General features: G+C 43.5%; 1 protein-coding gene across 4 annotated transcripts in view; it reads left to right on the forward strand.

Moving 5' to 3' along the window:
• Window positions 1–24,724, forward strand: part of PCDH1 (protocadherin 1) — a 291,570-nt gene that overhangs the window by 231,738 nt on the left and 35,108 nt on the right. For all 4 annotated transcript variants that reach the window (XM_087960970.1, XM_087960968.1, XM_087960969.1 and 1 more), the window contains exon 4: window positions 10,299–10,518. In XM_087960970.1, the coding sequence (XP_087817096.1) occupies window positions 10,299–10,518 (220 nt within the window). The remainder of the gene's footprint in view (window positions 1–10,298; window positions 10,519–24,724) is intronic.

Consider the following 24,724-nt stretch of genomic DNA (forward strand, 5'->3'; position numbering starts at 1 on the left):
ATGAGCATCATCTAATGCTTTACAGGTAACGGCCAGGTAAGCTGGATTATTTGTATTTATTTATTTGTCAAGCAAGTATTAGATAAGAGGTATAAGTATAAGCATGGTTATGAATACATGAAATGGATACGAATAAAAAAGCAACAATAGGACAGGAATGGTAGGCACTCAATGACTGAACATTGGGCTTCTCCTGTGGAAGTTTGGGTTTGGGTACAAAGTCGTGTCCCGAAGCAACTTTAAGTTCTCTCACAAGCCCCATTGGTTTGTGGGTGGTGGGTGGAGCTTAAGCCTGGGCGGAGCCCAATAACTTCAGGAACGAAAGTTCAAGGTGAATTGGACACCCCATCTGAAATTATCCATTCAGGAACACCATGCAATCTATAGACATGTAAAATAAACAGTTTAGCTAAGGTTTTTGCAGATGGGATTTTTGCACAAGGTATGAAATGTACCTGTTTGGAAAACAAGTCCGTTACCACCCAAATAACTGTATTTCCCCTGCTTTCAGGTAATTCCACTATAAAGTCCATGGGACAGTCAGCCTGGCTACATTTTGTAGCAAGCCAGTTAGTTTACCAGGTGGTCATTTGGCTGAAGCACAGATAGGACAACTAGCCACATAAGCTTCAATGTTGTTTTTTAAAGAAGGCCACCAAAATTGCTGTTTAACCAAATGTAGGGTTTTCACAAACCCAAAATGTCCAGCAGCTTTGGAATCATGAGCTTGTTGTAATGTGGGGTTTCTCAACTTTGCTGGCACCTATAATTTAGCCCCCACCCATGCCAATCCATCTCTAATCGTACAATTATTTGAGTGAGCCAGGAACCAATCATCAAGTTTCAAAGCTTCTTTTAACTGCGCAGATAAATCATTTGATAAATCAACCTCTCTTTTTGGGCTCTAGTAACCATCGGAGCTGCTTACTGTTTAGTTGGGACAATAGGGCGGATCATTTCTGGATGGCCACTATTATATAGAGGCAACCTACACAGTGCATCCGCCATGAAATTCTTCTCCCCTGGAATGTACAATGAGAAATTAAACCGTTTGGAGTATTGTGCCCAGCGGACTTGCTTAAGGCACCAATTTTCGAGGCATTTTTAGAGCCTCTAAATTTTTATGATCCATCCACACCTCAAAGGGATGTTTTGCCCCTCTAGAAAATGCCTCCAGGTTAATAGAGCCCAATGGACAGCAAAAGCTTCCTTTTCCCAAATGGCCCATTTTCTTTCCATTTTTGTTAGTTTACGGGAGGTCATCCCCGTCTCGTTTGCTTGTTGTAGCACCGCCTCCACCGCTACATCACTCGCATTGGCTTGGATTGCTTTAGCACCGGCTCAGCTGCAAAAAGTCGTTTCAGCTTTTCAAAAGTGGCTTGACACTCCATGGACCACTCTAGCGGTTGACTGGGCTTCGGTTTCACCTCCGCCTTGGTTTTTAGAAGATTTGTAATAGGCAGTGCAATCTTCACGAAGGCCGGGATAAACTGACAGTAAAAATTAGCAAATCCCAGAAAACTTTGCAATTGCTTTCTGGTGCGGGGAGGGGCCCATTCCAAAACGCCGCGAACTTTCCCCGGATGCATTTCTATGTCATCATCTGATATGCGGTAGCCTAAATAGTCAATTTTCTCTTGGTGGAACTCACACTTGGATAACTTCGCATACAGTTCAGCAGCTCAAAGATTTTTCAAAACTGACCGTATTAATTTCACATGTTCATCGAGAGTCTCGGTATAGATAAGGATATCATTAAGATAAACCAGTACCCCTTTGTATAAATGTTCATGCAAAACCTCATTTATCATTTGCATGAATACATCAGGAAACTCCTGTAGGTCAAATGGGAGAACATTGAATTGGAAACATCCCGTTGGGCAATTAAAAGCAGTTTTCCATTCATCTCCCTCCTTGATTCGAACTCAATAGTAGGCTTCTCTCGAGCTTCATAAAATTTTTCCATTTGGCTAGCTGGGCCAATATGTCCATCAAGGGGAGTGGGTACACGTTCTCCACCGAAATGGCATTTAAATATCTTCGTCTGTAAACACACAGACGAAGCGAGCCATCTTTCTTCTCGTGGAATAATACTGGGGCCGCTACCTGATCATTAGCAGGTTGGATGAACCTTCATTCAAAAATTTTATCGATAAATGACCACAGTTCTTCTAGCTCCCGTGGTGTCATCAAGTACAGTTTAGTTTTTGGGAGTTTCACTCCTTGTAATATTTCAATACAGCAGTCTGTTGGACGATGGGAGGGAGCTCGTCTGATGCCTTTTCACTGAACACCTCATTTAAATCCCAATATTCTTCAGGGATTTTCTCCCCACCCCCAGGTTCTCACTACCCATGGATGCCAACTCTGGAATTCTGAGAGTTCGGCTGAGATTGCCCCTTCCATTCTGGGGATTGGTCAATGTGTATGCATAACGATCCCCTCTTCCAATCTACTTGGGGGTTCCACTTCCAGAGCAAGCCTAGTAGTAAGGGGCACTCCATCCCGGGGGCAACAATAAAACACCAAGTCTCTCTATGCCTCCCTATCATCATTTCCACTGGTTCCATTATAAAATGTGAAGGGCCGCCTCCAGCTACTGATCCATTCAGTTGGCAAAATGCTATCTCCTTAATCTCACTGGGGTGGTCATTGGGTCCTTGTTTAGACTTACCAGAGGGTCATCTTCAGATTCATTCTCGCCAGAAGAGGTCAGAGTTCCCAGCTTCTCTCCTTTCGGAGGGGCAAACTCTACAACCTCCTCCTCTTTAAGTGCCATTTTGCATGGCTCGACTGGAGTTTTTTCAGGTTTTCTTCCTCCCACTGGCACCCCCTTTGGCTCCAGCTTAGCGCAGCAGTCCGCAGTCCGGTGACCTTCCTTGCCACATCGGAGCATGCAGTGGTCTTGGATTTTACTGCCTATCCTCCCTTGTGGGGCTTTGGGGCTTCTCGAGGGCTGGTGAGGGAGGGCTTGCTCCAACCAAGGCCACCCCTGCATCTGTTTCAGGTCAGATCAATTTCCTCTTCTCCTGCCAACACATACCAGAGTTGCAGATCACTGGGGGATGCAGCTTTGATAAACCCATCTTTCAAAAGCTTCTATCAGGGCCCCCTGGGACCAGCCTTGAATATGGCATGCCAGCTTTCTAAATTCCTGGGTGTATTTGGCCACTGATCTCCACCCCTGATTTATGGTTTTCATCCTAATTTTAGCCTTATGTTCTGCTAGTGGGTCTTCAAATCCGGCGTGCAATGCTGCCATGAACAGGTCGTAATTCATCAATTGGGGGGCATTATCATTATGCAAAGTCACCATTCATTTTGCAGCCGTCCCTTCCAAAGCCCTGGTAACACATCTGACTTTAGCTGCCTCTGAGGAAAAGTCCTCGCCATACTCTTCCATGTGATTCCACACTTGAGCCAGAAAAAACCCTAACTCCTTGGGATCCCCTCCATATTTTACTTCCAACAGAGGTAAATTAAACCATTTGAAGTATTGTGCCCAGCAGACTTGCTTAGGCGACAATTTTTGAGACATTTTTAGAGCCTCTAAGTTTTTATGATCCGTCCACACCTCAGAAGGATGTTTTTCCCCCTTGAGAAAATGCCTGCAGATTAATAGAGCCCAACAGACAGCAAAAGCTTCCTTTTCCCAAATGGCCATCTTCTTTCCATCTCAGTTAGTTTATGGGAGGTGTATGCACACGGTTGCAGAGTTCCCGTCTTTTTTGCTTGTAGTAGCACTGCCCCACCGCTACATCACTTGCATCGGCTTGGATTACGAAAGGGGTGTCCATGTTTGGTGCTTTAGCACCAATTTGGCTGCAAAAAGTCATTTCAGCTTCTCAAAAGTGGCTTGGCACTCCATGGACCACTTCAACAATTGACTGGGTTTCGGTTTCAACTCTCCCTTAGTTTTTAGGAGGTTTGTAATAGGCAGCGCAATCTTCGTTAAAAATTAGCAAATCCCAGGAAACTTTGAAATTGCTTTTTGGTACGGGGAGGGGTCCATTCCAAAACGCTGAGAACTTTCCCCAGATCCATTTCTATGCCTTCAGGTGATATGCAGTAGCCTAAATAGTCAATTTTCTTTTGGTGGAACTCATACTTGGACAATTTTGCATACAGTTCAGCTGCTTGAAATTTTTTAAAAACTGACTGTACTAATTTCATGTGCTCCTTGAGAGTTTCGGTGTAGATAAGGATATAATCAAGATAAACCAGTACCCCTTTGTACAAATGTTCATGCAAAACCTTATTCATCAGTTGCATGAATACAGCAGGAGCCCCTGTAGGCCAAATGGGAGAACTCTGAATTGAAACATCCTAGCGGGCAATTGAAGGCAGTTTTTCATTCATCCCCCTCCTTAATTCAAACTCGATAGTAGGCTTCTTTCAAATCAAGTTTCATGGAAATTTTCCATTTAAATTTCTATAATCAACACACAAGCACAGAGAGCCATCTTTCTTTTCTCGGAATAGTACTGTAGCCACCACTCGAGGCCTAGCAGATTGGATGAAACCTCATTCAAAGTATTTATCGATGAACAACTGCAATTTTTCTAGCTCCTGCGATGTCATCGAGTACAGTTTAGATTTATAGAGTTTTATCCTCGGTAGATCCTCGATACTGCAGTCTGTTAGATCAGGGGTCCTCAACCACCGGGCCGCGGACCGGTACCAGGCCGTGGAGCACTCTCTACCGGGCCGCAAAGAATTTTTTAAAAAAATGGCGGCTTTCTTCACCTTCGGTGAATGCTGCTGGGATCGGGGATCAAGGACACAAATGAGAGAAGGGAGGGAGGAAGCAACCGAAGCCTGTCCTTCTCTGGGTCAGCTCTCTCAGTTGCTCTCTCGCTCCTCCACCAGCACAGGAAGAAACTGCTTCAAAGAAGGGGGTGGCTTTTCCTGTCGCCGCAGCTTCCCGAGCGCCCGTTTCTCCCCACCCCGTCCGCCCGCCCGCCCGCCCGCCCGCGCGCGAGGGTGTTCAACCCAGTGCTCCGTTCTGCCTGCCTGCCTGCCTTCGTTAATGGTTGAATCGGAACAGCTTCGCTGAGTAAAAGAGGCGAATAGTTATTATTCTCAGCCGAAGCTGCTCCCAAACAGCCAGAAACTAAAGCAGGCAGGCAGGCAGGCAAACAGGACACTGGATTGAAGCCTGCAGCAGCCTTGGCAGGCGGTGGGGGGGGGGAAACGGGCGCTCGGAATAGCTGCGGTGACAGGAAAAGCCCCCGGAGAACGAAGCCTCCTTCTCTTCTCTCCCTCCCCCGGTCCTTGCAAAAATTTTCTGCTTGAAACCGGTCCCTGGTACAAAAAAGGTTGGGGACCACTGTGTTAGATGATGAGGAAGAAGCTCGTCTGATGTCTTTTCACTAAAAATGTCATTTAAATCCCAATATTCTTCTGGGATCTCCTCCTCCCCCCCCCCAAGCTCTCACTGCCCATGGACGCCAACTCTGTGGAATTCTGGGAGTTTGGTTGAGACCACCCCTTCCCTTCCAGGGGTTGGTCAATGTGTATGCAAAACGATCCCCTCCTCCAATCCACTTGGGGGTTCCACTTCCAGAGCCAGGGCAAGCCTAGTAGTAAGGGGCGCTCCATCCCGGGGACAACAATAAAACACCAAGTCTCTCTATGCCTCCCCATTGTCATTTCTTTTTTTTTTTTTTTTTGGGAAAAATACTTTATTAGTTTTACCTTTAAAAGAACAACACAACTACAAGTTATGTACAACAAAAAGACAAACAGGCCTTAGCATAGGCCAAGAGGGAAAGAGAGGAAAGCCTAAGAGAGGAAAAAGGGAAGAGTAAGGGAGGGGAAGGGTAGAGTAGGGAAAACAGTTAAAATAAAACCATATTTTGTGACTGTCTATTAGATCCTTTCTTCTTCAAAAGTATCGTCGGTGGTGCTTTTCTTTATCTCTGCTTCGGAGGCCCTCGGCCATAATTTTCCTAGAGGTGATCTATCTTTGGTTTAGCCAATTATACAAAGGATTCCAATTGTTGTAATAGGATGAGGGTTCTTTATTTTTTAATGCTTGGGTTAGTTTGTCCATTTCAGCGCATTGTAAAATTTTCTGAATAACCATATGTTCAGTGGGAATGGAAGGTAATTTCCAGCACTGGGCGAATGCCAGTCTGGCTGCGGTTAAGATATGAATTACAATATACTTCGATTTTTTGGGTATTTGTTTATCGAAAATTCCTAGAAGGAAGGACTCTGGTTTGTACTCAATTTGTTCCTTGGTTATTTCCTCTAGCCAGCGCCTAATTTTTTGCCAGTACTTCTGGGTTTCCTTGCATGACCACCACATATGGAAGAAGGTACCTTCTATGCTTTGGCATTTCCAACAATTGGGGCTTGTGTTGGGGTGCATCTTCACCAATCTCGAAGGGGGCAGGTGCCATCTATAAAACATTTTATATGCGTTTTCTTTATAAGCTGCTGATTTCGTGATCTTAATGTTCCTGTTCCAGATCCTTTCCCATTCTGCTAGGGTAATGCTCCGTCCCACGTTTCTGCTCCACGCAATCATATTTCCTTTGACAATTTCTTGTTCTAGTTCAGTTTCTAATAAATGTTTGTAAAATTTAGATATATTTTTTTTGCTCGGTCCTAATAGAATTTTGTCTAAAGTCTGTAATTTATTGTAGATTCCAAATTCCTTAATATCTTGTTTGTATCTACTATGAATTTGAAGGTACACCCACTGATCGATTTTAAATCCTCGCTCTTGTAATTCTTGTCGTGTTTTCAGTTTTCCTTGTGGGTCTAATAAATTTTCGTACTTAATCATTTTAGTTATATCCAAATTATTAGGGTGTACTATCGCTTCCATTGGAGATAGCCAAATCGGTATTTTTAGATAGAGTTTTTTACGTACTTTTTTCCAATTGGTTAATAGAGAGTCCCTGATAAGATGCCTATGGAAATATGATTGCCTGGGTTTCCCAGTTTCCCACAGAAAGGCATTGTCATTTCCACTGGTTCCGTTATGAAATGTGCAGGGCCGCCTCCAGTTACTGATCCATCCAGTTGGCAAAATGCTATGGGAGTTTTTAAAGTTCTTAGCCTTAATCCCAACTTCTCCACGACTTCTGAGCTAATAACGCACCTTGTGCACCCAGAGTATAACAAGGCCAACATTCCCCCTTGGGTACCCTTAATCTCACTGGGATGGTCATTGGGCCCTTGTTTGGACTTACCAGAGGGTCGTCTTCAGATTTGGATTCACTCTCACCAGAAGAGGTCGGAGTTCCCAGCTCCTCCTTTTGGAGGGATGAACTCTACAACCTCCTCCTCTTTAAGTGCTGTTTTATGTGGCTCAACTGGAGTTTTTTCAGGTTTTCTTCCTCCCACTGGCACCCCTTTGGCTCCAGCTTACCGCATCAGTCTGCAGCCCAGTGACCTTCCTTCCTCACATTGGAAGCATACGGTGGTCTTGGGTTTTACTGCCGATCCTCCCTTGTGGGGCTTTGGGGCTTCTCGAGGGTTGGTGGGGAGGGCTTGCTCCAACTAAGGCTACCCCTGCATCTGTTTCGGGTCAGATCAATCTCCACCTCTGCTGCTAATGAGTACCAGAGTTGCAGGTCACTCGGGTCTTTTCTGGTGACCAGTCTTGAATATGGCACACCAGCTCTCTAAATTCCTGGGTGTATTCGGCAACTGATCTCCGCCCCTGATTTATGGTCTTCATTCTAATCCTAGCCTTACGTTTGGCCAGTGGGTCTTCAAATCTGGCGTGCAATGTTGCCATGAACAGGTCGTAATTCATCACATGGGGGACATTATCATTATGCAATGTCACCATCCATTTTGCAGCCATTCCTTCTAAAGCCCTGGTGACACATCTCACTTTAGCTGCTTCTGAGGAAAAATCATCCCCATATTCTTCCATATGGTTCCAAACTTGGCCTAGGAAGGAACATAATTCCTTGGGATCCCCTCCATATTTTACTTCCAACAGAAGCACCTTTGGAATTTGACACCTTCTGGCAATTGCTCCCCCCACCAGGGGCCCTTGGGTTGTCTCCACCTGTTGAACTTGCCCAGGTTGATTTACGGGGATGGCTGGTGGGGCTCCCATTGCTGCTGCTGCCTCCCCCTTCTCTCTCTCAGATTCTCCATGACTTAGCAACCCCTACCTTTGATCAGGTTTGATTCCTTCATTCAGGAGATTTAAGGCTTGCGTTATCAGGAGATTTCTCTTCTGTTCCTCATGTGAAGCCTCTGTGCTGTCGGGTAATTGTCAGTCCTGGAGGGGTTTTTCCTCCAGTTCTTTCCATTCGACTCCCAAAGACCATTTGGGTCGGACCACCGGTTTCTCGTCAAGGTGCAGCCCAGCTAGCAACTCAGCCTTCCCTGCAGCATCCAGAAGCAGGGACGTGGTTTTTCAAGTAGATCCCAAATCTTCTTGGTCGCTAGCTGAATTAGACATTGTTTTTCAGATGCCCTCGGAAGAAAGAGTATTAATTCTCTGGGTGGGCTGGTAAACTGAGACCTAGAATAATGTCAGATGGTGTTCCATTCAAAATCCAAGAAAGACACTCTTAGACTCCATTATTATAGAGAAAATAAACTTTTACTGGAAATCAAGTGGTATCACAGGCATCAAAAGAATTCTAGATCTGAGGATTTACAGGTGAAAAACACATTTACAAAGTGATGGCAACATTCCCAGCCACAATAGTTCAAGCGGTCCATCCAATCAAAGATGTGTATAATGTCATGTGGGGCATCTTCAGGTGGTTATGCAGACATCTGCCCTTGGCCTAGTTTGATAAAGAGCTGCAGTTGTGCAGTAAACAAGCAAGTAAGCATAAACAATAAAGTTTTCCCCAAGTTATACAGATCATTCTCTAAAACCTCCAGCACATTTCCCACCCCCACAAAGTCCAATTATTTCACTCTCCCCCCGTTACTATGCAGCCGAAAGATGCGAGAGAAAGGAAAGGAGTCTTGAAGGCTGACACATACTCTTGTATATAGTTCCATACCTGGGCAAGGAAAAACCTGGCTGCTTCGGGTCTTCAAACCCAGGGTGGGGGGCCTTGGTATTCTTGTCCTAGGAGGACGGGTGTCAGACATTGTAGACATTGGTCTCCTGGCTGACTGCTACAGCACAGCTTACCTGCTATCAGACTGACCACAGCCTATACCCTAGAGAAGAATAACCCTTGACTCCATAAGTATTAGAGAAAAGGGTACTTTTACTGGAAATGCTGACATCCTTGAAGGCAGGAAGATGATCAGTTTGGCATCTCTGGTTCCTGTCAATGTCTATACTCCCCAATTTCCCACAGCTCTAGCGCTCTTTACCTCCCAAATGTCCCTTCCCCCTGGTTATGGCAGTTGCTAGTGAGCTTCAAATAGAATGAAGATAGGGAGTTGACAGCTGCTCAGATAAAGTGACGTCGCATGGTCAGCCAGGGATCAGGCTGGCACGGAGGGGGTACCAGCAGCCTGCAGCTTAAGCTCTTTACCACCATCAGCCCATTCAGCCCCAGCAGATCTGAGGCTACCATTCCCAAGGTGCAGGTGCAATTGCATTGCTTTTGATGTGTAGAAAAGTAAACAGCTTATTTTCTTGCAATTTCTTTCCCTCCAATCTGCTCTACAAAAATGGGGGGGAAAGCATAGGTCAAGCACAAGATAATGCATATTGGCTATAATAGTCATCACATGATTGAGGAACTCTGTGAAGATAATAAATGCACTGTAAAATTATTTCTTCAGCACTGTTGAAAATTTGAACAGTTGCTGAATGAATGATAAGGACTATCCATAGTATGCATTTCTATGAAGCAGGATCTGTGATAGGCAGTAATCTACAGTATTTGCAATATTCTTTTTATCACTTCATTTTGTTTTATTGTATTTTACACTATGATATATGTTATACCACAGGAACACAATACATTGTAGAGTATATTGTGATTACAACAATCTGTGGTTATAACAATAAACTTTTTTTTACAAAGCATCATAAATTCAAAATATTTGAATCCTTTTATTATTTTAAGAACAGAAATGCCTGTCCATGAGTCAATAATATAGTTACTAATTTGATGACCTTCTACCAGAAGTTAACAATTGACAGCCAATTTTTACTGTGTATTTACATTAAATTCAGTACACTCTATACTCTTGTCTATAATTTAGGTAGATTTTCTTTGATGGAAACATATATATTAGATTTGATTGTAGAATATGTTTGGGGTCACTTATTGAAGATATATATATCTTTTTTACCGTACTAGTGTTGAACATATTTAATGATTTTGCTTTGACTTTTGCAGTTACCTCATCGCCGAGTGACATTTTCTGCAGCCAATCAGGCTCAAGATCTGCAGGATCCCTCCCAGCACAGTTACTATGACAGTGGCCTTGAAGAGTCAGAAACACCTAGCAGCAAATCTTCATCAGGGCCTCGGATAGGGCCTCTGGCTCTACCTGAGGACCACTATGAGCGCACCACACCTGATGGCAGCATTGGTGAGATGGAACACCCTGAGAATGGTAAGAAAGTTACAGCAAATTAAGAAGCCTTCTAGTAAAGTACATCTAATTGTTCTTTGGCAAAGAGTCTGTACTATTTTTATTCAAGAACTAATTGTTTATCATCCTGGAAAAAATTTTTGCAGGTTTTTATTGCAGGTTATTGAGGCAGACTGACTTTCACAGACATTAATTAATTAATTATTCCACTCATCTCACTGTTGAAGCAACTCTGGACAGCTCAAATGAATAAGAAGAAAAAGAAAGTGAAAAGCATATTGAAATAAGATTTAGATTTGAAGAACTGTCAATAAATGACTGCTTTTATCCCATTCTTTACCACAGATTTTCTGCTCTATAGAACTTCCTTCTCACATAGAACAGGCTTTCTTTAATGTCATCATTTCAGAATGGAGAGTAAAAAAATATTTATTGATAATGAGACATTAACTATTTCTTGCATCCAAGCAGTTAAATCTCTCTTAAAGCTTATCCAGCATGAAAAGCAAAGGACAAGAAAAGTCAAGAGAGCGACTGGGTAGTCTTATATGCTTACAAATATCGTGTTTGCTTCCTGAAGCTGCAAACAGAAATTATGCCTAAAGATTCTGACCAGAGATTATTACCTGTCTCCAGCATTACATCAAGTTAGAAATTAATGCAAGTGAATGTATTCTTGAAGCAAACTATACATGTTTTGTAATAAAATATTCATCACTTCAGATCTACATAGATAGTTATGAGAAAACAACTTGATGTAGTGGTAAAGTTACCAGATTAGAATCTGGAAGACCATGATTCTACATCTTTCTGATGCTACAGAAACAAAATACAGGACAGCAAAATTAAATCTGGTCCACCTAACTTGGTTAACCATGATAAAATATGTCTGGTTTTTCTCTGCACCTGATCACATTATAGATGGGAATGATTCATAGTACGTCTTATTAGATATTGATACACTGTTATATATAAAGACAGAAGCTGATGAGTTGGAAACCAGTGATTCTCAAGTTGAACCAAACATTTTATGTATTTTAAGCACATATCTCCCAGGCTTTAAATCAGGGGGAAAAAATCAGATTTCCTTCAACTTAAAAAGGTGAAAGGAAATCCCTAGAATGTAAACTATAGAGGCAAGCAGAGCAGGCAGGCAGGCAGACAAATAGGCAGCTCTATCTTGTTTTGCAGTCCATGGCTCCTGATTTCTCTGCAAATAAGCTAATCTAGTTATGTCATACCTACAGGCTTTTGCTGTAAGTTCCTTAAAAGGCGATGTGCCTGGATAATTGGTTTGTTTATTAAATTTATATGGCACCTATCTCACAGGTCAAGGCAACTCTAAGTAGCTTACAATGTAATAAATCATAAAGACATAAAACAGATTAAAATTACAAAATATTAAGAACAGACTAAAAGACCACAGGTTTGGAGCAAACTAGAAGTGGTACCTTCTTTATCACTGCACCAGTCACCGTCAGAGCTCAAATTTATTGCCATGCCTATTACAAAGTCTGACCACTGAAGGAAAGGAAAGCCCTGCTGAAAGGGAAGGGAATTATTATTTGTCCCTTTCTTATCATTTATACATATACCCCTACTCTTTTTTTAAAATAAATTTATTTATTCAATGTTTATGAAATTAAAAACACATATTTACATTTTACAGCGTTGTTTAAAGCAATAGATACACTTGTACTTTTCTTCTGATAGCGTGTTATACATTGTTATAATAACTCCTTCTTCATTTTAAACTCTATATATGCATACATATAGTTTATTTACATTTATTTACATGTCACCCTTATTTTTCCAAAATGTTACCAGGTCATCAGATATCACCTTTTCTTTATCCAGTCGTACCAGATATCCCATGTTTTGTAATATTCACTGTCTTGGTTATCTTTTAACAACTTAGTTAGTCTACCCATCTCGGTACATTCATGTACCTTATTGATTATCATATTTTCTTTTTTAAAAAAAAACAAAGTTTTTATTTTTTACAACAAACATACGAACAAAACATAAAAACATAAAACCCTCTTTCAATTATATACATACAGTGTGTCAGTTGGTTACAATCTTTTGTGCTATCCTTTTTTTAACATTACTCACGTTATATAAATTCTCACCTTATCGATCAAGCTTGTGCTTATATAATATCAATTATTAAACATTCATTTGACTATTTTTCCATCTTTTTATACGAGATATTCTAATTCTCCTGGAAGCCGTTCGGATCATCCAGTGAGTGGAAGGTGCTTCAGTCTGCGTCGTTGTAGGCTGAGTTTAATTACTGAGGATTGCTCTGCCCTTCATCACGTGGCTACCTTGCAATCCCCAGTTTACGCTCAGCCTTCGTTAGGATAGGCTGTGTGAATCTTTTCTCCTTGGCCGATTCAAGTATTCCCTCTTTAGTTCAGGTTTGAATTATTGTTTATTTCCTTAGCTTCTGCGCATCTGGGGTGGACTGTCAGCAAGGGGAGCGCGTTCTTCGCCCCCAGGGGGGGATAACAGCGGGCGGTTTCTTCACGCTCTGGCGCCAACCCTCCCCCCATTCGGTTTATTCCTGCCGCTTCTCCACGCCGCCTTTATAGCGGCCCGATTCGATCGCGCTACAAAGCGAAGCTGGTGTTCCCCCCCCACTACAAACGCCGATCGCCCCTGGAAGGGGCGAAATCTTGCCTGGCTGCCTCTCAGCCTCTAAATCGGCTGGAGAGGCTTAATCTTCGCTCTGAGCGGCCTGACATAGGACGGTTGTGGGCGGCCGCCATTTTGGGAGCCGCCGCGTGCTCGGGCGCCTTTTTTTCTCCGGCCTCATTGTAACTGCGAAATTTACATTCACAGGCCTTCTAGTCTGGGAGAGTTGTATTGGGCATTATAAAACAATTTGTTGGCTTTCCGCAGCAGCGCTCAGGGCAAGTATTGCAGCCTATCCCTCCCGGTTGTTGCCTGGGAGCTCCAGCTGCCAGAGGCCTCCTTTCCAGCCTCAGGCGTTCATTTGGCCAATTGGAATATATCTAGCATCAACCTCTGGGGTCACTCCCTCCTGGGAGCACTGAACCAACTTCGGAGTTAGATATCCCTTCAAAATAAAAAAATCAATAATAATAATAGTAATAATAATAATAATAATAGTAATAATAATAATAATAATATAACCAAGAAATATATACTTGAATATTATATATATATATATATATATATATATATATATATATCTTATCGATATATGATTATAACACATTACCAATACTAATTGGATTTTATTTTTAATTAGACGCATACGTATATATATACTAATAATTATAACATAATAATATTATAGATTGTATACATCTAAATTCCAAAAGGGGGTGCGGGCCAGCTGAAAGGACTCCCGGCCTTTGTTGTAGGTCGAACCCTTGGCGAGCCAACCGCCTTTAGATATTATTACAGTCCTTACTTCTAAAATGGCAGGTGACAATTCCGCTAGAGGCCCTTCTTTGAAGGCCAAATCTAAGTCCTACCACCTGCGCAGACAGGCTAAGGAAGCTTCTAAGGAACCTTCCAAGGCCTCTCAGAGAGACGCCCTAAGACGTCATAAGGCACTGGAGAAGGAATTTGACAGGCGTTCTAGAGAGACACAACCGGTGCCTCCAGCCCCCCCACCCTCCATTCCTTCTACCTCCAGACACACACCCCCTCCTCCAGATTGCTCTTCCCTCTCCAGGCGCAGCTCGTCCCAGGGACACCAGGTTCCCGGACCATCGACCAGACGGACGCCCGAAGCCACGTTCACCCCCACGGCCACTGGTCTGCGCCAGGAAGAGGCCGCCACAGTCGAGATCCCTGCGCATATGCAGGTATGGATGGAACGGGCGATCCACCAGGGGATAGCAGAGGGCCTTCAACAGATGTCCAGGTCTGGCCCCCCCTCGATAACGCCCGAACACGATGCGCCATCAGCCAGGTCCTCGCCTAGACCGGACCCTACCTATGGTCAGGTACCTTTACAGGGGGACAGTCCTCTCCCAGAAAGGGAAATGGAGGAGGCCATGGAGGATCTGTATCGGTCCGGGGGGGAGGAAGAGGAATTTGAATGGGGGTCTACGCACCAAGGAGAGCCTCTATCGGAGTTAGACCCGATGGAAGGGGACATGTCCGAGGACGAGGGCCTCACTCCCGACCAACCCACCTTTGTGGGCCTGTTCAAGCCTAACATGTTTAGATCGCTTCTATTTAAGGCCAAGAATATTTCTGGCCTGTCCGTTCAGTCCTCCCCGGCTCTCCCTTCCCCGGCGGAGGAGCAAGAGGACGCTATTTTTAGGCAGCCCGTGGTGGAGGCGGAGGTTATTCCGGCCCCGCCCATTTTCCACGACCTAGTCTCAAGCCAGTTGGACTCTACGAGGGCCCCCCCTGCCCATCCAGCCAGGACAAGAGGTTCTTTAACCTCGAAGCGAGCTTCTGCAACTTGCTTAACACCCTCGAGGTAGACGAACCCATCGTCGGCTTAGCATCCTCGTCCTCCCCCAGTGACCCCCTGGAGGCTTTGAAACCCGAGGACAAGAGGTCCGAACTGGCTTTACGTAGGGCTCATCAAGCTGACACCTGGGCCATTAGATCGGCCACGGCCGCTTCCTTCTTCACCAGGTCTTCGATCTGGTGGCTCCGCCAACTGAAGTAGCATGTCCCCCCCTCTAACACAAGGGCACATCAGGACATCGCAAAATTAACGGCTGTGGCAGAATTCTCGGCCGACGCCACTTACCACGCGGTGAAGTTCTCCGCCCGTGCAATAACTTCTCACGTTACAGCTCGCCGCCTGCTCTGGCTCAAGCACTGGCAGGCGGATGTAAAAAACAAGGTTAAGTTGGCCACTGCCCCCATTAAGGGGGACAAACTATTTGGCACTGCCCTGGAGCCTTTGCTATCTGAAACCCGAAGCAAGAAAAAATTTCTTCCTCCCCTTTTTCAGAGGTCAGAGTCAAGAGCTCCTCAGCCATTTCGGAGAGGTTCCTCACGACCTTTCTACCAGTCACCTTTCCCGCCCAGGTATCCAAGACCCCCCTCCTTTCGGCCCTTCCAGCCCCAGGATCGAGCCGATCCGGGCGACAGGAGCAGGAGAGGAGGCAGCTACAGGCGTCTCTTCAGGGGTTCAGGAGGGAAGCCTTTCTGGCGTACCAGATAGATCCCGTACCTCCCTTCCCATCAGCGGACGCCTCAAGCATTTCGCCGACCGATGGGACTCCTCCACCTCCGATGCCTGGGTCCGGGACACCATCAGACTTGGTCTCGCGCTTGAATTCCAGCGCGCCCCCTCGGATTTTTTCATGGCATCCCCCCCCTCGAGGGATCCCACCAAACGCAACTTAATGGACTCAGCCATCCATCATCTCCTCAAAATACAGGCCATTCAACCCGTCCCACCATCCGAGCGGGGGCAGGGGTTTTACTCCCACCTCTTCGTGGTCCCCAAATCCTCAGGTGGTTGGAGGGCTATTCTAGACCTGAAACGCCTTAACCGTTACCTGATCTACCGCAGGTTTAAGATGCACACCCTGCAGTCCATACTACTGGGCATCAGGCAGAGGGACTGGCTAGCCTCTATAGACCTTTCAGAGGCGTATCTCCACATCCCAATCCGGCCCTCCCATTCCAAATTCCTCAGGTTCTGCTACAACCATCGCCACTTCCAATACGTGGCCCTTCCCTTTGGGCTGGCCTCTGCCCCTAGAACCTTCACCAAGGTCCTCGCGGCTCTGGCGGCCCATCTCAGGAACCTCCCGGTTCGCCTCCACTGTTACCTGGATGACATTCTCATCCTGTCTCACTCCAAACTCCAAGCAGAGAAGGATATCAGGGCCACTCTCTCGGCACTTCAAGACCATGGGTTCCTAGTGAACTGGCAAAAGAGCCAACAGTTACCATCCACACGGATCACCCACTTGGGGTCCGTCATTGACTCGATTCAGGGAAAGGTTTTCCTTTCCTCCGAGAGATTCCTGAGCATCCAGGAAACCGTCAAACATATCAGACGATCAAGAAAGGTATCACTCTTAGAATTGTCTAAATTACTGGGTAAAATGGTCTCATGTATCTCCATTGTTCCCTGGGCCCGTTTACACACTAGATCCCTCCAGTGGTTCCTGCTCCCGTTCCAAAGGACCGGCAGAAGCAATTCAAAGGCCACGGTCAAGGTGCTGTCAAGGGTCCTCACGTCTCTCCTCTGGTGGACCAGTCCCGCCATCAACAAGGGACACTGCTTCAAGGAGCCCCAACGCCTCACCCTCACCACAGACGCCAGCCTGTCCGGATGGGGCGCTCACATCCACTCGCTCTCGACACAGGGCACATGGTCACAGGTAGACCAGGCATGCAGTATAAACTGGTTGGAACTCCGTGCCATCCACCTAGCCCTACGCAACTTCCTCCCTCACGTACGCGGGCGGCATGTCCTTATACTCACGGACAACGTCACCGCCAAGGCCCACGTCAACCGACAAGGGGGCACCCAGTCCATACGTTTGATGAGAGAGGCTGAGCGCCTCTGCCGTTGGGCGGAGCGCAATCTCCTCTCCCTCAAAGCCGAACACATTTCAGGGGATTCAAACACCCAAGCAGATTGGCTAAGCAGGACCACGGTGGACCAGTCTGAGTGGCGCATCCACCCGTCACTGTTCAAGGAGGCGACCATGATGTTCGGTCTCCCTTCAGTGGACCTCTTCGCATCCCCGCTCAACACACAACTCCCCAGGTTTTTCTCGAGGTACCCATCCCACGGGGCCGAGAACCACAACGCCCTCCGTTGCCCCTGGCCCACAGGACTTCTATATGCATTCCCTCCATTAGCCCTGGTCCCCAGAGTCATCCAGAAGCTCATCTACGAGAAAGCAGAGCTGATTCTAGTCGCACCCTACTGGCCCAGACGCCCATGGTTTGCAGACCTCCGCAATCTATTGGTGGCCCCTCCCTGGAAAATTCCCCGAACAGGATATCCCTTTCCCAGGGGCCCCTCCAACACCCGGATCCTCAATGGCTCCAGTTAGCCGTCTGGAGATTGAGCGGGAACGTCTGAGAAAGGAACAGTTTTCCGACCAGGTTATCGATATCATTTTAGCCGCCAGGCGGCCCTCAACAACCCCAATATACAATGCCACTTGGAATGCTTTCTGCAAGTGGTGCCATGGTCTCCAGATCAACCCGCTTTCACCCTCCATCACCCAAGTTTTGGAATTCCTCCAAGAGGGTCTGAGGAAAAGGTCTTTCCCCGAACACCCTGAGGCGTCAGGTAGCGGCCCTCTCAACTGTCATTATTGGTGACAATCTGGGGCCCCTCTCCCTTCACCCTCGCATTAGGGCATTCCTCAGAGGAGCCTCTAACTTGTGTCCCCCAACAGTACACAGATACCCTACTTGGGACCTCAATAAGGTCCTGGTGTCCCTTACCAAACATCCCTTTGAGCCTCTCAGGGAATCCTCACTCCAGTTCCTAACACTCGAAGTCGTGTTCTTGGTGGCCGTTACTTCGGCTCGCCGAATATCGGAGATAGTGGCCTTGTCGGTGAGGAAGGACCTTTGCATCTTCCACGCCGACCGGGTGGTGCTCAGGCCGGACCCTACCTTCTTGCCCAAGGTCAACTCAGCGTTCCACAGGTCACAGGAGCTCACACTTCCGAACTTCTGCCCCAATCCCTCGCGGGAAAGGGAGAAGCTTTGGCACACCCTGGACGTAAGACGGGCCCTCCGCATTTACATTAAGCGTACCCAGTCTTTCAGGAGGTCCGAATCCCTCTTCCTGTCCTTTCAGCCCAAATCCCTAGGCCACAAAGTGTCCCCTTCAACCATAGGCCGCTGGATTAGAGCTACCATTTCCAAGGCTTATTTGTCCCAGGCTCTGCCGGTACCCAGCGGGATAACAGCGCACTCCACGAGAAGTGCAGCCACCTCGGCAGCTTGGGCCACCCAGGCTCCAATCGCTGATATCTGTCGGGCGGCCACCTGGGCCTCCCCATCTCCCTTCATTAGACACTATAAGATCGACATATTTGCCTCGGCGGAGGCTTTGTTTGGTAGACGAGTCCTCCAGCGAGTCCTCGAGGAACCACAGGGATCACAGAACCAGACGGAGTCCCCCCCGTAGGACAGCCAAGCTTTGGTATGTCCCACTCACTGGATGATCCGAACGGCTTCCAGGAGAATGGGCGTTGGTTCTTACCTGACACGCCATTTCTCTGGGAGCCGTGAGGATCATCCAGCCCCACCCTTATTAGTTTTCCGTCTGGTGGGGTCTTGTTTCGGCCAATGAACCCTTTAGCATAGTAAGAGGAGAGCAGGATCTTCTATTCACTCTCGACTTCGCGTAAACTGGGGATTGCAAGGCAGCCACGTGATGAAGGGCGGAGCAATCCTCAGTAATTAAACTCAGCCTACAACGACGCAGACTGAAGCACCTCCCACTCACTGGATGATCCTCACGGCTCCCAGAGAAATGGCGTGTCAGGTAAGAACCAACGCCCATTTTCATTATGATTTAATCTTATACATTCATCCAATGGTTATATATTTTATATTGTATTCTATATCAATCTATTAACTTTTATTGTAAGGCTTACTAATCTATTTCTTTACCGTGTCTTTTTATCTAACCATTGATAAAATAAATCCCATATCATATAAAATTGTTTATTCTCTTGTTCTCTAATTTCAAATGTCAATTTACTCATTTCAGCACAGTCCATGATTTTCTTAATAATTTCCTCCTGCATAGGTATTTTTACATTTTTCCAATTCTTAGCAAATACAATTCTAGCTGCTGTTAAAACATTTACAATCAAATATTTCAATTCCTTACAATATATTTCTGGTAATCTCAATAAAAATATCTCAGGTTTAAAGTCTATGTGTTGTTTTGTCATTTTTTCCAACCATGTGTGGATTATAGTCCAATATCTTTTTGCATCCGAGCATGTCCACCACATGTGGTAATATAAGCCAGATATCTGATGACATTTCCAACATTTATCTGATTTATTCTTGAACATCCTCGCAATTCTCGTCGGGGGTAAGTGCCACCTGTAAAACATCTTATACAAATTTTCTTTATATGCAGTTGACATTTTATAATTTTGAGACCACAATTTTTGCCATTTATCTAAGTCAATCCCATATCCAAAATTTTCCCCCACGCAATCATTGTTTCTTTTACTTGTTCTTCCTCTAATTTAAAATCTAGCAAATGTCCATTAAGTTTTTTGATTACTTTTTCATCAGTACCTGTCAAAATTTTATCTAAATCAGTCAACTTATCATAGATACCTTCTGTTTTAACATCTTTATCAAATCTAGATTGTATTTGCAAATATGAAAACCAATTCATTTTTACACGTTGTTCTTCCAACGCTTGCATAGATTTAAGTTCACCCTTTTCATTCAATATCTCACCATATCTAACTGTTTGTTCCTTTTTATATCTTATTGGATAGGAAAAAGCTTCAATAGTACATAGCCATAGTGGAATTTTTAAATAATATTGCTTTTTTATCTTCTCCCAGTTTAGAAACAATGCTTCTTGAATATAGTGTCTTCTAAAATACCCCTGCGTTTTAGTTCCCTTATACCAGAGGAAGGCATGCCACCCTAACAGCAAGTCGTGTCCTTCTAAATTCAAAAGTCTAGTATTCCTCAGTGTTATCCACTCCTTTACCCACATCAGACTCGTCACTTGGTAGTATAATTCCCAATTGGGCAAAGCAAATCCTCCTCTTATTCTTGCATCTTGGAGCAATTTAAGTTTTATTCTCGCTTTCTTCCCCTGCCAAATGTATTTTAGCAGTATTTTGTTTAAATCTTCAAAAAATTCTTTCCCTAATCTGATTGGAATTGTCTGGAATAAGTATAAGATTCTAGGCAATACATTCATCTTAATTGTAGATATTCTCCCAATCAGTGATAATTGTAAATTTTCCCATTTTATCAAGTCTGTCACAATCTGTTGTTTAAATTTGAGATAATTGTCCTCTTAAGTGTGCTACATCTTGGTGTTATATGTATCCCTAAATACTTAACCTTGTTTGTGACCTGGATCCCCAAAACTTCCTCCAATTCTTTCTTTTGTCTTGCTAACATGTTCTTTGCTAAAATCTTTGTTTTATCTTTATTTATTTTCAAACCTGCTACTTTCCCATACTCTTCTATCTTTTCTATCAGTTTAGGTGCTGACTCCAATGGATCCTCTAATATAAATACCAGGTCATCTGCAAAAGCTTGTAATTTATACTCTTCTTTTTAAATTTTCATTCCTTTTATTTCTTTTTCTTCTCTGATGTTCCTATTCAGCACTTCCAGTGTTAACACAAACAACAGAGGTGACAGTGGACAGCCTTGTCTAGTCCCTTTTCTTATATCTATAAAGTCCATTTATCACAACCTTTGCAGTTTGTTTATGATATATCGTTTCTATGGCTTGAGTAAATTTTTTTACCAAAGCCCATTTGGTCCAATTGTAACAGCATAAAACACCAATTCACATTATCAAAGGCTTTTTGTGCATCTAAAAACATCAGAGCCATTTGTTTTTCAGGATGTGCCTCATAGTATTCCAGTGTATCTAAAATTATTCTCATATTATCTTTAATCTGTCCCTTTGGCAGAAATCCATTTTGATCAGGGTGAATAAAATTGTTTAAGTATCTTTTCAGTCTTTCTGCCAGAATTGAAGCAAAAATTTTATAATCTGAATTTAATAGTGACATAGGTCTGTAGTTTTTAACTTGCTGTGGGTCTGGGTCCTCCTTCAGTACAAGTGTGATATATGTTTCTGACCATGTTTTGGGTATTCTCTTCTTTGTCATAACTTCATTCATAATTTCTAATAAGTGAAGATTCAATGTTTCCTGGAATGTCTTATAAAATTCCACTGGCAAACTGTCCGAACCTGGTGCTTTCCCAATGTTTTGCTTTTTTAAAGCTTCTGTTAATTCCATCATTGTTATTTTACTTTCTAACATTATTTCAATATCTTTGGGTATCTGAGGTAAATTTGCTTCCTGTAAGTATTGTTGAATTCTTTCTTCCTGAACATTCTCTTGATGGTACAGTTTTCCATAGTAATCTTGAATAATTTTTTTCCTCTCCACATTTCCGCAGCATACATGTCCTTGTTCATTTATCAATTGATTTATTCTTCTCAAGTCTCTTTCCTTTCTCAATTTATATGCTAGCCATCTGCCTGGTTTGTTTGTATCTTCAACGTAATTCTGTTTAGCATTTTTAATTTTTTGTGCTATTTCTTCTTTTTCCATTAGCCCCATTTTATGTTTAGTTATGTCCATTTTAATTTTAATGTCCTTTTTTGTGGAAATTCTGTAGTTTTTTTTCCAACTTCTTGTAGTCATCTTCCAATATTTTAAAGGTTTTTTCTGTTTTATATTTCTTTTCCTTGTATAGTTCATTATCAAGCCTCTTGTATAAGCCTTCATCGTGTCCCAGAGGTTCTGTAATGATGTATCCTCTTTTGTGTTTTCTTTAAAGAAAAAAGTCAATTCTCTCTCAATTTTCTGTTTAAGGTCTTTTTCCTTTAATATCGTATTGTTTAAAGTCCATCTAGATCTCCTTTTTTGTCCTTTCCATACAAGTGTTATTGGATTGTGATCTGCCCAGGTAGTTGCTTCTATTTCAATGTCTTGTATGTTAGAAAGCAATTCTGTTGACATCCATATCATATCTATTCTAGACCATGATGCATGTCTATTTGAATAAAAAGTATATTGTTTATTTTCCGCATTTCTCTCTCTCCATGCATCTTTTAAGTTTATCTCATCTACCATTCGAAAGAAGAATTTTGGCAATGCCTTTCTAGCTTTCTTTGCTGTTTTTTGTGTTTTATAGTCCAATTTGTCATTTATTATTCCATTAAAATCTCCCATCAGACAGATATTAGCATAGTCCAGTTCAATTATTTTCTTATGTAATTTCCTGTAAAAATCTTCTTGATTATCATTTGGGGCATAAATTGCTATTAAAAGTATCTTTAGATTATTGTCCGTTATCTCCACCATCAAAATCCTTCCATCATCATCTGTATATATTTGTTCCGCAGGGATTGTATCTCTAATGTATAACACCACTCCTCTCTTTTACACTGTGTCAATGCTGTAAATAATTTCCCTAATTTTTGTTGTTTCAATATATAATCATGTTGTTTTTTAATATGTACTTCTTGTAGGCAGATTATATCAAATTTTAATTTCTCTAACGTGAAATATTTTTCTTCTTTTAATAGCTGAATTAAGCCCATTTATATTAATTGTAATCAGTTTTTTCTCATCCATTTTAGACTTTATAAGAAGGATTTGTTGCTCTAGTAGATCTTGGTTCTCATTGCTCTCTGGGTACACCACCTACGGCTCCTTCTTCTTTTTCAATTACTGCTGTACATTCCTCTTGAAATTTAATTAACGACTCTTCTTTTCTTGTATCTTCCTCCCTTCCTCTAAAATGTTCCAGATAAGTCAGCTTTTTCAACTGTATCAATTCTGTGTCTTTGTTCCTGACAGGTAAACATGAGACCTTCTGGTATCAGCCATCTGTAATTTATTCCTCTCTTAAGTAACTCTTTGGTCAAGAATAAATATTCTCTTCTTATCTCTCTCACTCTTCACGGTACCTGTTTCAGTACCACTATTTCTTTATCTTTGTACTTTAGTGTTTTTTCTCTTGCCGCCTGCAGTATTTGTGATTTAATTATTTTCTTAGTAAATCTGATATGAACTTCTCTTGGCAGTTTATTTCTCATCGCATATCTTGTATAGACACGAAAAACCTCGTCCATTCCATCCATCATCTTCTCTTTAGTTACCTCTAGTTTTCACCCTTTTCTTCTTCTATATTTTGAAATCTAAGATAGAATTCTGAGCTATCAATTTCCCATCCCAATGATTGCAGAGATCTGCCCTTATCTCTTTCCACTTCACTCAATCAGATATCCATATCTCCAATCTTCTTATCTCTTTGTACATCTTGTTCTTCAATTTTCTTGATTCTGTCCTCGTATTGCATCATCATCTGTTGAATATTTTCAATTTTCTCATCTGTCTTTTCAGTTCTTTGCTCAATGTTCTCTGTTCTCTTTTCAATATTATCTGTTTTTACTTGTATCTTCTGAATTCCTTGCATAACCATCTGCAGTGTCACTTCTTTCTCCTTCTCTTGTTATAACATCACCTGTATTGATCGTTGTCCTCCAGATGGTGAGGAGGAAGAAGTCGGGATTGAAGAAGCTGAGGCTGGTATCTTTCTGCTCATCTTAGAGTACTTAATAGAAAAATTGAGAAGAAAAAGCAAGAGCAGCCAACTGATGTGCTTCGTCTAGTGCCTTACGGGTGACAGGTCAAATACACTGAAGCTGTTCAATCCACTCCACTAAGGAGGGGATCTGAGGCTTCCTCTGGGGCAGTTTTTGTATGGGGACAAAATCCTGACCAGAAGCAAATTTAAACAAGGTGAAGCAGTGTTACTATGGATTGATTTATTGTAAGCAACCTCTGCAAATAGCAGCAAGTTGGCCCAATTGTCCTGCAGGTAGTTTACATAGGGTACTGTTCCAGCATCAAGTTCATATGTTCATAGGCCCCATTAGTTTAGTGGTGGTGGGTGGAGCTTAAACCCTGGGTGGAGCCTAACAGCTTCAGGAATTCCCACCAGAAGTGGGAGGTGAATTGTAAACAACCACCCCATCCAAAATGATGCGGTCTGGAACTCCATGTAACCTATACACATGTTGAATAAATAGTTTGACAAGTGTTTTTGTAGAGGGAATCTTGGTGCAGGTATGAAGTGCACCCGCTTGGAATATAAGGGTAATCACCCAAATGACTGAATTCATCCCACTCTCGGGTAATTCAACAATGAAGTCCATAGATAGATATTTCCTTCCATGGGGCGCTAGGCCTGGCAACACTATGGAGGAGTCCAGCAGGCTTCCCTGGAGACCTCCTAGCAGTAGCACACGCAGGACAGCTGGCCACATAGGTCTCTATGTCCTTTTTCAGTGAGGGCCACCAAAACTGCTGTTTGATCACATGTAAAGTTTTCACAATGCCAAAGTGCCGAGCAGTTTTCGAATCATGAGCCCATTGCAACACAGTCCCCCTAAGACTGGTGGAAACATATAGTTTAGCGCCAATCCAAGCCAGTCTACCTTGCATGGTGCAGTCCTTTGAGTGGGACAGGACCTAGTCATCACTTT

Source organism: Notechis scutatus, chromosome 3, assembly GCF_049901735.1.
Source record: "Notechis scutatus isolate UNSWTSFEM ecotype Mainland chromosome 3, rNotScu1.2, whole genome shotgun sequence".
Lineage (NCBI taxonomy): Eukaryota > Metazoa > Chordata > Lepidosauria > Squamata > Elapidae > Notechis > Notechis scutatus.